At 33.5% G+C, this 13,205-nt stretch overlaps 3 protein-coding genes across 3 annotated transcripts; 2 read left to right on the forward strand and 1 right to left on the reverse strand.

Moving 5' to 3' along the window:
• Nucleotides 1-651: 651 nt before the first annotated feature.
• LOC123218475 (protein MANNAN SYNTHESIS-RELATED 2-like) lies at nt 652-4,120 on the reverse strand. The gene is made up of 6 exons (XM_044639938.1): nt 3,873-4,120; nt 3,415-3,550; nt 3,213-3,283; nt 2,373-2,458; nt 1,256-1,835; nt 652-1,100 (listed from the first exon to the last, which is right to left on the reverse strand). The coding sequence occupies exons 1-6, from the start codon at nt 3,972-3,974 to the stop codon at nt 822-824; spliced, it is 1,254 nt and encodes a 417-aa protein (XP_044495873.1). The 5' UTR covers nt 3,975-4,120; the 3' UTR covers nt 652-821.
• Nucleotides 4,121-7,439: 3,319 nt separating this feature from the next.
• On the forward strand, nt 7,440-9,602 carry LOC123219769 (exocyst complex component EXO70A1-like). The gene has a single exon (XM_044641749.1). The coding sequence runs from the start codon at nt 7,450-7,452 to the stop codon at nt 9,475-9,477; it is 2,028 nt and encodes a 675-aa protein (XP_044497684.1). The 5' UTR covers nt 7,440-7,449; the 3' UTR covers nt 9,478-9,602.
• Nucleotides 9,603-10,229: 627 nt separating this feature from the next.
• Nucleotides 10,230-12,901, forward strand: LOC123218027 (ATP synthase subunit epsilon, mitochondrial-like). The gene is made up of 2 exons (XM_044639193.1): nt 10,230-10,482; nt 12,510-12,901. The coding sequence occupies exons 1-2, from the start codon at nt 10,299-10,301 to the stop codon at nt 12,536-12,538; spliced, it is 213 nt and encodes a 70-aa protein (XP_044495128.1). The 5' UTR covers nt 10,230-10,298; the 3' UTR covers nt 12,539-12,901.
• The last annotated feature ends 304 nt before the right edge of the window (nt 12,902-13,205 follow it).

The following is a 13,205-nucleotide window of genomic DNA, read 5'->3' on the forward strand; positions in this document are numbered from 1 at the left end:
TAATTTTAAATACTACAATTTAAAACTCAAATTTCAACATATTAATCACAAAATCAGAAATTTTGTAAATATGATAACTCAAAGAAGTATTCTAACACAATACACTTTCAAAAGTTTAACATCAAATACCCCAACAAATACATTCAGCTTTAGCTTTGGACTTGTTCCTCAGATTGTTTGGTTTCCTTCTCAAAAACACTAAAATCAACTAAGAATAATTATATAGCTTCCAAAAAAAAAAAAAAAAAGAGATCTGCCACCGCACCATGTGGAGAAAATGATAGTTACACACTACTCTGCACACACAGAAATTTTTTTCTTTGTTAACCAAGAAACTCCATTCAGATTCGTTGAATGGATAAATCCTAGATTACAATAACTAGACTTATAACTATTACACTGAAAAACTCAAGGTTTCATAAATCATAATAGAGACTCAAACCCAGATTTTCTCTCTAAAAATTGTAACACTCCACCAGTTTTGTTAACTCTTAGGATTTACACACAAAAATTTCTCATCTTGTAACTAATGAATATCTCTCATTTACTGGATTATGTATGCTACTGTAGAAACCAAAAGGAACGAGTTCCTTGTAACATAAAACATCACACCAATAATATGCAAACTTGAAAAAAACAAAAAAAAACCTATTACAGTAAAGTTACTTCACATGTACCATAGTAAGAAATAACTATATTGTGACCAATTTTTCACTGAGCAATTTAGGGTACAAAACTGTGTGATGTATTCTACAATGAAGAAATATATGATGAAAGTTCTGCAACACATCAAACAACCTTAACACTTTCTTTAGGTTGCTTTAACAAAAACATGAATGGGCCAGGTGGTTCTTCTTCAGAATGTAAGGGGAGATAAAATCAGCAGCAGAAGCAGAGGAACTGGAAATTTCAGCTGGCACAAGGATTTGAGTCTTACCGGAGGCTATTCTTTTTCCGGCTACGTTGGCGTAAAACAGGCTGGACATGGCTGGTACAAAAACATCACTCTGAGAACATATGTAGAAGTCGATGACCTTTTCGTATTCCGAATCTTCCGTTTCTAGGAACTTATCCTTCTTATCTGCAGGCATTATGCTCTCCTGTAAACAAAAAGAAGATTTCAAATTTGCAGGATTCAAAGGCAAAAATCAAGATAAAAAGAAAGTTACAATAAGGGCTCATTTTCATGAATGACATGGGACAGCATTCCCAAATTGAAAGAAATAAACAATTTAGCATGAAAATAAGAGCCTACCTTTGTATATGTTTTAGGGAAGGTATCTTTTAGCACAGAAAGGCTGCTATCCCATCTTGATTGAGTCAAATAGATGGTTGTATCCCTGTCATATCCAATCTTCTGCAAAAATATAGCAATCTCGTGCGCATTGTAACAACTTTTTCTCCTAGTAAGGCCACTTTCATGACAACCCTTATTGTCCAGTAGATCAACCCTCAAGTCCACTGCTACAAATTGGCCATCTGACTTTCGACTCAAAGCTCTTAGTCGTTCAACCATAGAGTCAACAACTTCATTAACCTCTAGTTGCAACTCTAGACTTCCGAACATTGCCAAACATGTAATCGAATCAGTATTAGTTTTCTCTGTAGCCTTTCTCATATTTACTGAAGGGAAGAAAGTTGCCATCCTTATGTTGCCCTTTGCTTTAAAGATTGGGTAAATATTTTCTCTGACATGGCCTTCCGTGACTCGATTAGGAACCTTCACAACTGCAAGATCTCGGATTGATATCTCATCAGGCAGTTCTTTCACTACTCTTACCACCCCATGCAGGCTTTCTATGAACTTCTCAACATTGTAAATATCTTCAAATTTCCTGAAAAATTTAAATTCTATGACTACCCATGAAGTAACTTTATTAAGGTCAATGCACTACAAGCAATACAACTCTGTATTGATAGAGTTGAACTTGAAAATATTAATGAATTAAATGTAAACTTTAGTAAGATTCACTACTAATAGTAAATATTGAGCTACTCTTATTAAACCATTATTCATTTTCGAGGAAAATAAAAACAACACTAAGAGTGACTAAAAGCACATAACTGAAACAGGAGTCTGAAATCAAGACGGAATGCATAAATTTGGTGATGATTAGTCTATTACTACAGATATAATGTGGGTTCTGAAAAGTTCAATCAGTCACACTAAACTTGTTAATTGCCTCATAACGTAATTTTATATTCTCCGAACAACCTTTCACCTCCCAATGAACATAAAGAAGAATAATAATAATAATAATGAAGCAATGAAAAAACAGAGATTCCTTCCAAGTAGCAGAAGCTATCATTTTATTGTTCAACCAGAGCCAACCAAACATATTTATTGATGATGGTGTTAATTACGCACTAACCTCTCATCGCCTGGTTTGCTTCCTCTGATGTCCGGGACAACAAGTGTTGCTTGCAGGACATTTGCTACAACCACAGCTTCAGCAATCTGGAAAATGCAATCATCAGGAGATGTATCTAAAATTTTGTGCGAAAAACAAAAGAAAATATTGTTTATGTTCTCTCTAACCTTGATTCAAAATAAATGTGTAAAATCAAGACATAAACACGTGTAAATAGTCAAAAGAAAAATCAATTTAGTTGACAAAATGAATTCATGGCTCAAAAGACAATGACAATGTTGAACCTGTGAACAATATTTACTGCAAGATTTCCCTTCATCCCTCAATGTAAGGCATGTCAGTACTGATCTAAAGCAGAAGGTCAATACATATGAAAACGGTAGAAAGGAAAATTTTTTACAATGTGGTTAATTTCAGTCCATATTTTCATTACTACTATAATTCTGGATGGAATAGATTAAGGAAAACACAACTGACCAAATGAAAAGAACCAATAAAAACAGATAATAACAAATATTCAGAAGTATAATGCACCAATTTCTTCAAAGTGACTATGGAACAAAAGTTCTCCAGCTTTAGCCATTCACCACAAATTGGTAGAAGACTCAGTTGATAAACTCTAGTATCCAAAGTTATCTGTATTATTCATAAAATTTAACTAAAAAAAAATTAAATAATAATTGTGTGTTCCATCGTTAGAAAACCAAGAAAAAGGCCAATGAGCTGACAAAATCATTTGAGACCATAAACTTCCGTGCTTTGCAGATGCTTTCACTTATGTTATACAAACCAAGATACTGAAGGTACAACAAGCAAAACTCAAATGGCTTTCGAGGATACCTGTGAGACATGGTGTTCAGGGCCATTAGTCAAGGAGAATGTAACAAATCCTTTCGACTTTGGCAGTACATCTATCAAAAAAAAAAAAGTTAAAAAAAAGAGATGCATCTTCCAAGGAAATACGTGTGGGTATAAATCTAAGCAGATATACAACAATTCATAAAAAAATTTGTTCAAGTTTTAAAGAGTTAAGTTAATTTACCAAAATTTGACTTGGACCAACAAGGTTTTAGTTCTTGGCCATCCTCCAACCAAGGCCCTTTACCCATCTTAGCAATTGTATGAAGACCCTGCTCTGCAACCATTGCAACATCCTGCATGTCACCTGGAAGCTTTTCCTTTTTTTCCCAACAACAAAAATGAGATAAGAAAAGTCCAAATCTCCACAATACTAACTTAAAAAACAATAAAACCAAACATTAAAGATTTAACATTTCATTACAATTACTCCCCATTTCCTACACACCCAAAAATAAAATTGAAGAAAAGTACTGCATAAATCCATGAAGAAGAAAAATTCCCACAAGAACAAAGCCGTAAAGCACATAACACAGCTTATCAAACAAGCAAAAAACAAGGAATATTTAAACATAAACAAACAAAAGTTAGAAATGGGAAGCTTCAAACGCAAAGTTAGATGAAAAAGAGAGTAAAACTTACAGTGATGGAATCAAAGTGGTCTCTTTTAATCATGTTGCCAAGCATAACAAACATGGTGAGTGTCAACACACCAGCCACCACTTGCCTCAAATCAACACCCATATTGGAAAAAGCGTGGTGGGTTTGCGGAGAGGATAATAAAAGAGTTATAAAGAGGAAGTGGTGATACGGAGTGAAGTGTTTCAACTTGCTTGAGTGTTAGTCTCTTCTTGCACCACCGGCAGTTACGGTTTGCCCGGAAAATGACACATTGTCTTTTGTCTCTTTTATTTATTACTTTTTGTCTTTCTTTTTCTTTTCCTTTTAAAGTGGTTTGAAAATGATTTATTTATTAATGTTACTTCATAAAGGTTTTTTATTTTTTTAAATAAATTGGTTAGTTAATATATATATATATATATATATATATATATATATATATATATATATATATATATATATATATATATATATATATGTTTTCCGTAATTATTAAAATTATATTTACATATTTTTGATATAAATTTAAATACTTATATGATGCATTATCATATGATTGAATAATTTTGAATTAAAAATAAAATAATATATAATTTCACGACGACATATCATTTATATATCCAAATTATGTAATTACTTTTTGATAATATTATATAAGAATTAAAAGAATAATAAAACTATATATACTTACTTTGGGTATACAAATATATATATATTTATATTTATTATCATATGATTGCGTAATTTTAAATTAACGATAAAACAATACCCAATTATGTGATGACATGTGTAAATGTATATATATTTATATATCAAAAATAAATATGTATAGTATTACCCTTAACAGAATAGAAGAATTTTGATGCGCATTTTAACATTGGATACAAAAAGTAAATATAGTATACAATTGTAATGCTATTTAGATAAAATCTAAATAAAAGGAAAGCAAATACAATAAGATCTTTAATAATAGGAAACTGAATATGATTAGGATACAAATTGATTGTAATTTCCTTTTTCATGAAATCTTTCATAATAGAAAATTTAATATAGTCAGGAAAAATATGGGTTGTAATTTCCTTTATTAACACAAAATGTCAAACACAATACATAGACATAAACATAATGAAATGACCAAATTGCACTCAAGCTTCTTCCACTCACTACCCTGCCATCTTGTAACCACTAACTCTATCTTTAACCTGAAAAATAGAAAGAGGAAAGGAGTGAGTGATAAATCATTTTACAAGTATAACTTAATCTTGGACATTCAATTCTTATCCCTCTTTATAATAATATTGGTTTTCTATCTAAACTTGGGCATTTGAAGTACATTTTCAAACCCTGAATTTTGAAGAAGTGAAATTCTTAACTTAGTCATCTAAGAACACTTTTGATCCCATAATTTTAATGACATTTTTTTGATTATTTAAGATATACTTCAAGATCCTAATATACGATGACCCTTTATATGCAATACATAAAAAAACTATAATGAAAGTATTTTTCTTTTAAAAACATATATATTTTTTAAATATTTTCTTTACGTCAATCAAACCAAGTTAAGATAAGAATTAGACACTTTAGTAATGTCAATTGCATAATTGCACAATCTCCTTTTCTCTATACACATTTATTAGACTACTACGCATCATTTATGCCTTAATACGGATGTGTATCCAAAGAATCTCATAAACATTTCCTTGTAATAACTCTTGTAAAAACATATTAGTAAAAATTGTCATTAAAAAACATATTATTTTGGGTGTTTTGAAAAACTGAAACTATGAAACATGTCTTATACATGTATTACGAGTATCCTAAGGTCACGTATATACTTCATAATTGGGTCAAACATATATACTACATAGCTTAAATTCCATATGTGCGCAAAAGGATTGGTTCAAAAACATGGTTGTACACCCTAATTCTGGAAAAACATGTACATAAAACTGGTCTCATGTAAAAATCTTCTATATATTATTAAATAAAATTAAATAAATTATCTTTAAACCCTAAACTTTCTACCAACAGAAAATCTACCATTTTTTAGATAAAAAAAAAGTTTTAATACACAAATCACACCCTAGCCTAACGAGTAATCGTTTTCCATCAACTAACCAATTTTAAATTAAAAAACCTGATGTTGATTATGAAAATTGAATATTCTAAATAAAAATAAAAATAATTGCAATAAACATTAAAAATTGAATAAATAAGATGAATGTGACTGAAAAATAAACAAAAAATGGAAGATTTTATGCTTGAAATTTACGGTAGGAGTGGTGGGTGTTTTGAATTGAGTCAACAATGGTCAAACCACTTTTACATAATTGAACAGTTTCGACAAAATTTATTTTCTAAACTATATTTATGTAATCTCTGGAGTTATGGCTAACATCATTTAGAACCCTAAAATTAGGTTATATTAATTAATTTCCTTAACTATAAAACCCCATAGAGTGATATATTAGGTGTAGTTATTTATAGCGAAATAAAAAAGGGTAGTGCTCCAGGTGGCTTGTAGTCTTATTGTAATTGATGAAGGTGAGGTAGTGCACCTACCAAAGAAAGGGATTATACATTACAATGTTAACCGATTTTGGTGAGCTTATTCTAATTAACATCTAACAATTGTTGGTAAACCTGTCTCCCTCTTTTTGAGTTCTGGGTTGGTGGGCTATGCTGTACCCTGTACATGTATTTCAAGCTTTTAGAGACTTCAAACATTGCTTGAATCTCTCTAAATTTGCCCTCAAGCTAGTTTGACTAACAACAAACGGGTTACATGTATAAGAGAATTTAAGTTCAAATCTCGTTTTTTCAATATTTCATGACTTACTGGTGTAGTGGTGTAAACTTCACTAGTAATATTAATGGAAACATTGAATGTTTTTGAGTTTTCTGATTATCTACTTGTTATTAATGGCGGGTAAATTAATCCTGGAGTTGTTACTCTGCCTGACAGCCTACAGCTCTACCAGGCTAACTGAACTATAATGAATTGATTTCTCCAACCCAGTTGGCGCATATTTTATTCATTTACTCAGTATAATTTTTCCATATTGTTATGAAAATTTGAAACAGAGGGAGTCATTTCATTGGACGATAGTTGTACTTTGTGCATGTCTTTCTACTTTTCATTGTACTTTTTCTCAAGAAATTCTTGACAAAAATTTAGGAATAACTGAAGAATTGCAAAGTTTTTAGAGACTTAATATTAATGGATAGATCAACCCCGCTTGGTAGATGGCTACTGAAAAATCTAGAAATCTTTTCCTACAACAACAGCACTATACTATAATCCCAATTGGATTTCAAGAAAAGCTTGTTGATGGTAGTTGTGCGTGATACGCTGAGATGTTTGTTTTGCAAGTGAGGTTTGGTTTGAATATGGGTAGTCTTGTTTTAACCTGATTTGGTACGTTTGGTGAGGAAAAGTAATTGAGTGGTACATAAGAAACCCACCAAAAGAAAATAAAAAATTTGCAGTAATTATAACAATGTGCATAGATTTGGAATTCTATATAAAACCCCACGAGGTAGTTGAATCTGTTAGTAGAAGTCCTGAGATTAGGACCAATTGTAGCTTTTGGCAATGGCTGAGGTTGACAGTATTGACAATCTTTTGGCTGCTAGGAATTTCTTGAATGCTAGTTTGGAAAAATCAAGAGTTCTTGCAGGGGCACTGGATAAAACTGGGCCAAGGTTGGAAGAGATTAAAACAAGGTTGTCTTCTTTGGAGGCTGCATTTAAGTCCATACCTATGCGAAAATGTTCGCTTGGTGCGGTCAGAGATCAGATTGAATGTGCTATTGGCCCGGCTGCAGCTGTTCTGAGGGTGTTCGATGGTGTGCAGGAGCTTGAGAAGTCGCTCTTGTTTGAGCCAAGTTCTGACCTTTCTAAGTATCTTTCAGTCATGAAGCAGCTTGAAGAATCAATGAGATTCCTCGCAGGTAATTGCAGGCTTGCAATTGAGTGGTTGGAGGGTATTGCTGAGGCTTTTGATGGAAATTCAGTTGTCGACAATCAGTACATTTCCAGTCTGAAGCAGTGTCTGAGAATTTTACGGGAGTTGCAGGCTACTGATGTATGCTCCCGCCTGAATGGAGGGGGCCTATTTGAGCCATTAAACAGACTTGAGAATGAATTCATTCAAATTGTGACGCTACACACCATTCCTGACATTTTGGTGGCCTCGTCATTCTTCGCTGAAAAGCAAACTGGTATTGATCAATCAACTGTTCCAGCATCCGCAGTACAGAAGTTCCAGGCCATAATTGACCGGTTAAATGCTAATGGTCGGCTTGAGAATTGCATATCTGCATATGTTAAAGTTCGAAGTTCGAATATCAGAAGAAGCCTGGAAGTTCTTGATTTGGAATATCTTGAGAAATCAGTTTTAGGGTCTGATGACGTGCAAGACATAGAGGATTTTATAGATAATTGGTGTGATCATTTACAGTTGGTGGTGAAGCATGTGTTTGAGCCAGAATACAAGCTCTGCAATGATGTTTTCAGCAAGACTGGATCAGATGCTTGCATGCGTTGCTTTGCAAAAATTGCAGCACGGTCTGGAATTCTTTCCTTCCTACAGTTTGGAATGAATGTTACAGAGGCTAAGAGGAATCCCCTCAAGCTGCTGAAACTGTTGGACATGTTTGCAGTTTTAGACAGTCTGAGGGTGCATATCAACCGGCTTTTTGGAGCAGAAGCTTGTGCTGAAATCAAAAACCTGACAAGGGATCTCGTCAAGAGAGTTGTCGGTGGCGTACGCGAAATTTTCTGGGAACTCCCTCTTCAAGTTCAGCTACAAAGGCAAATTTCCCCTCCTGTAAATGGGGCTGTTCCAAGATTGGTAAGCTTTGTGACCGACTACTTGAATCAACTGCTTGGTGAAAATTACAGGCCAATCTTAACGCAGGTTCTGCTAATCCATCAAAACTGGAAACAAGAGAAATATGAAGAGGGCCTTCTTACAGGCCAGATTTACAACATAATAAAGGAAATTGCATTGAACTTAGATGCATGGTCAAGTGCATTTGAGGATAATACATTGTCCTACCTTTTCATGATGAATAATCACTGTCACTTCTGCAATCTGCAAGGCACAGAGCTTGGAAAAATGTTGGGAGATTCTTGGTTAAAAGCTCATGAGCAGTATAGAGACTATTATGTAGAAATCTATGTGAGAGAGAGCTGGGGAGAAATTTTTGCCCTTCTAAGCCAAGATGGCCTAGCTCAGTTCCCTGGAAGAAAAGCAAATTGCCGCGACACTGCAAAGAAGAGGCTAAAAGCTTTCAATGATGCTTTCGATTACATGTACAAGAAGCAATTCTTCTGGGTTGTGGCTGATAAGAGCTTGAGGGAGAAAATATGCAATCTTGTAGTGCAGGCTTTTGTACCTGTCTACAGGAGCTACTTGCAGAGCTATGGAGTTTTAGTTGAACAAGATGTTAGTGCAAGCAAGCACGTGAAATATTCTGTGTATAATTTGGAGAAGATGCTGAGCTCTATGTTTCAGCCAAAGTTGGGAAAGTACGGAAGCTCAAAACACTTAGAAATTATTGGTAAATTGAAGAATGCAGTCACCAATCAATTTCATTTGATGCTTACAGCCACCTGATCATGTAACAGTATTCCAACTTGCGTCATTTTCTTCTTCTTGTAAATTAAAGCTGTTTGATTTTCCTTTTTCTCCAATTGTACATACAATTGAAAAACTAATTTAAGTTATCACCATCTGTACAAGTTTATGATCAGCTTGCATTACAAAGCATTGTGTCCTCCAAGGCAAGTCTCACTCCTGACTGATCCGCATCATGGCTAACATCCCCGTATGTTACTTATAAAATGTAACGAAAAAAAAAAAGAATGACTAATCACTTGGTATGTAGAAGAATTTAGTCTTATATATTTATAACTTAATATTTATATTTTATAATCTTTTATTCTATTTTAACTTAGTTATCAAAAAAATATTTTCGGATTTTGAACATTTAACCGTATAAAACTTTAATCTTAACTTAGTTATTTTGAAATTATCATTTGGTCTTATAACTTTGATGACAATATCTCAATCATCTAAGACGTACTCCTAAATTTTATGTGTAATGTGTGTATAACTATTGGTGAAAATATGGTCATTTTAAAAATATTGTTTTAGAAAACCTTTTACATGCGCTGATCAGATTGGGTTGAAACAAAAATTTTGCACTTGAACAGGTGTTTTGGATAAGTGTGTTCTCGACACAATATTGGAAGTGATAATTATGTTTGACTGTTGGCGCATGTGAATAGGATCATACGAACTCCTTCGTATGAAAAGTTATCTGGAACCGGCCCACGGCCCATAACAGTAAATTTAAGTTGAAATACTTCAAGGAGTGGTGTGGCTGGTGATTCTAAATTATCGTGTTGAGTACCACAACTCTGAGACAGAGCAAAATGGCTTCAAACGCAGCTGTGCCGTTTTGGAGAGCAGCAGGGATGACATACATAACGTACTCTAACATCTGCGCGAATCTGGTGCGCAACTGCCTCAAGGAACCCCATAAGACCGAAGCCATCAATCGCGAGAAGGTTCACTTTTCAATTTCTAAGTGGGAAGATGGAATACCCCAGAAGCCCAGTACGTTTTTTGCCTTAACCGGATCTATTTTTTATTGATTTTTTTCGTTTGGGTTCTTTGGTTTTTGTTTGTTTTTCGATGTTTTGAGCTCGAGATACCCTAGCTTTGCTAAGTTTAAAATTATAATTTAGGAACAATCCAATCTTAATAATGCTTTTTTATGGATTCATTCAATTATGTGGGTCGTTTCCTTTCTGGGCTTCAGATTTTTTGGGTGGTTTAAGTCGGAAAACCTAGACTTTGGTAGATAGAAATTGGACTTCTAGAGAATCCAATCTGTGAGGGTGTGAATTGCTGATTTATGTTTATTAATTTAGGTCTTTAATTATGGGTTGTTGATCTTTCTCTATTTGCAATTTGAGAGACCAATTCCGTTATATAAAATGAAAATTTTATATAGGGAACTCAAGGCATGAGACAGTGATGATGATTATTGTCTCATTGTGGATTTGACTTAATTTTTTTTTTTTTTGTTTTAATCAATTGATTGGTGAATTGCTTAGGAATTATAATATATGGCTTATAAGCTGTTGTGGAGGATTGTCCAAATTTAATTTTTATTTTTTAAAGAAAAATGAGGGTTAATTTCTAATAACTTCAGTTAGCTGTTGGAGACTTGCCAATTCAAGTGGAATTGTTTGGTTCTTAACCCATTTAATTCTTTTGCTGGAACAACACACCCTTATGAACATACATCAGTCCATTTTATTTATCTTTACTCATTCTTTTACATTGATGGATGATAGATGCATAGGTGGAAGTGATCATAGGAGCTGTCATTTGGAAGAAAAAATATAAGCTTTTGTTATTAGACAAGCCTAGATTTTAGAGGCTTTGTGACAGACAAAAAGAAGTAAAATGTGGAGAGAAACATATGATCTCATGTATTTATTATTGATTGAGAATCACTTTGCTTATAGTGTGGGTGAAGGAGTTTGGTCTTATGGAGATTTTAGGTGTTGGCTGTTTCTTAGGCTAATTGATGGTAATTGGATAGAAGTATTTTTATGGCTCTAGTGATAAGCGGTATTTTCTATGAGAGATAGCTCAAATCCATGCATACTAATGGGCTTTGGTTTCCTAACAATTTCAAGATCATTCTACTTTCTTCCAAGATCTGCCTGCAAACTTCAACCAGCACAATGAGAACAGCCCAACAAATGACAATTGGTTGAAAATAGTCTAGTTTTATATATCAATTTAGTAGGATGATTCTCTATTTACAACCACTTCCCCAACCAGACATAAGGTGAACAAAACAGAAATAGAAAATTGGATAATTTCGGCAATTCGAGGTGCCAAAGACCTCCCTTTCAGCTAAAGGCTGCCCAAACCAAAAACTACAAAAAAAAATTATCCTCCTCCTAAACCAGCCTCCTTTTTAATTAAATCTCCACTCTCATGTCTCTATCTTTCTTTTAATCTGCTGTTGCAATGTTACTTCCTAACTTTTTTCATGCCTCCTCCAAAACCATTACAGCCCTCATCAGATATTCCATGTCACTTGTTGCTCTCTTTTCCTCAGCATATACCTTAAGACGTCTAACTTTATTCAGATAATTAAAATCTGCTTTTACCTTCAGTTTGGTGTCATTGTGATTTTCATCAGTGGTGAGATTTTGGTAATTGGTGTTTGATTGCCGGTCAATATCACCGAAATTTTGATTGTTTGTTATTGTTACCATTAATTAATGTTCTTACTTGCTTCTAATGAAAAATTAATCATATGAGGGATAAACATAATTGCGTCGACAAGCGATTTCTTCATTATCTCAGTATTACCTACTTAGTCAATTAAATTAAAGGTAATACCTTACATGAGCACTTAAATTGTTATTAGAACATGTATTGCTTTCTGCAGCCAGTGGTATACCATTTAGGCATTCTTACTATTTGCATTCTCTTGCATAGTGGCTTGTTATATATGTATGTGTATGTGTGTGTGTTTTGTTTTAAAAGAGAACATTTTAATCCAATTTCCTCTGGACAAGTAGTCTGATGACTTGCTTTATGGTCATTGATATCAGCCATTCGATCGGATTCACATGAAGAATGAGTCAGGATGGAGAGATGCTCATTGAATGTCAGCGTGGAGTGATAAATCATTTACTCAAAAAGCTTCCTTTTGTTTTGTCATTTGGCTAGATTTAATTTTATCAAGTCTTTGATGTGTGGACCTCTCAAACGAGATTTGGATTTCTGGTTCTGTGTTGATGCTCATGTAATAATATAATTGGCATATGTTCTTTGAACTGTACTTTGTTTCATCAATCCTTTTATGGAAATTGGTGGGGTACAGATATTTTCCATCTTACACTGCAATGTTTTCCTTGTTAGTATGGTAATGAGCTTGTGGTGGAGATTGGAGGTTTTGAACGGCAAGTTTGTTTTTTAAGCTTATTTATCCACTTTTCCTCTATTCTCTTCTTTCTCCTTAATGTTTTAGATTTATGTTTCTATGTAATGTTTCTACATATTTAGGGCGGTATTATGTTCATATGTATTTAATTTAAGCGAAATATTGTATATTTATGGGGAAAATAAAAAGAAAAACACTTTCTAATAATCCAATCAGCAAATCCGATTTCAAGAAAAAAATTGTAGAAAATTGAGTCACTCAGTCTGGTTGCTTGAGCCCAATTGTTCGAGTTGGGTTTGAGGATATTGACCTCACTCAAATGCGTCTTTTTGTGCTTATAATATGAGTGATACTAATAATTTAT

The sequence above is a fragment of the Mangifera indica genome, chromosome 6, assembly GCF_011075055.1.
Source record: "Mangifera indica cultivar Alphonso chromosome 6, CATAS_Mindica_2.1, whole genome shotgun sequence".
NCBI classification, from domain to species: Eukaryota; Viridiplantae; Streptophyta; class Magnoliopsida; order Sapindales; family Anacardiaceae; genus Mangifera; species Mangifera indica.

Bases quoted from the DNA above. Each gene is read 5' to 3' on its own strand.
- LOC123218027 (XM_044639193.1), top strand. From the start codon at position 10,299: ATGGCTTCAAACGCAGCTGTGCCGTTTTGGAGAGCAGCAGGGATGACA. The intron at 10,483-12,509 runs GTACGTTTTTTG...CATTGATATCAG, and splicing joins TGGAATACCCCAGAAGCCCA to CCATTCGATCGGATTCACAT.
- LOC123218475 (XM_044639938.1), bottom strand. From the start codon at position 3,974: ATGGGTGTTGATTTGAGGCAAGTGGTGGCTGGTGTGTTGACACTCACC. The intron at 3,551-3,872 runs GTAAGTTTTACT...TGGGAAAAAAAG, and splicing joins ACCACTTTGATTCCATCACT to GAAAAGCTTCCAGGTGACAT. The intron at 1,836-2,372 runs GTTAGTGCGTAA...TAAATTTTTCAG, and splicing joins AGCAAACCAGGCGATGAGAG to GAAATTTGAAGATATTTACA.
- LOC123219769 (XM_044641749.1), top strand. From the start codon at position 7,450: ATGGCTGAGGTTGACAGTATTGACAATCTTTTGGCTGCTAGGAATTTC.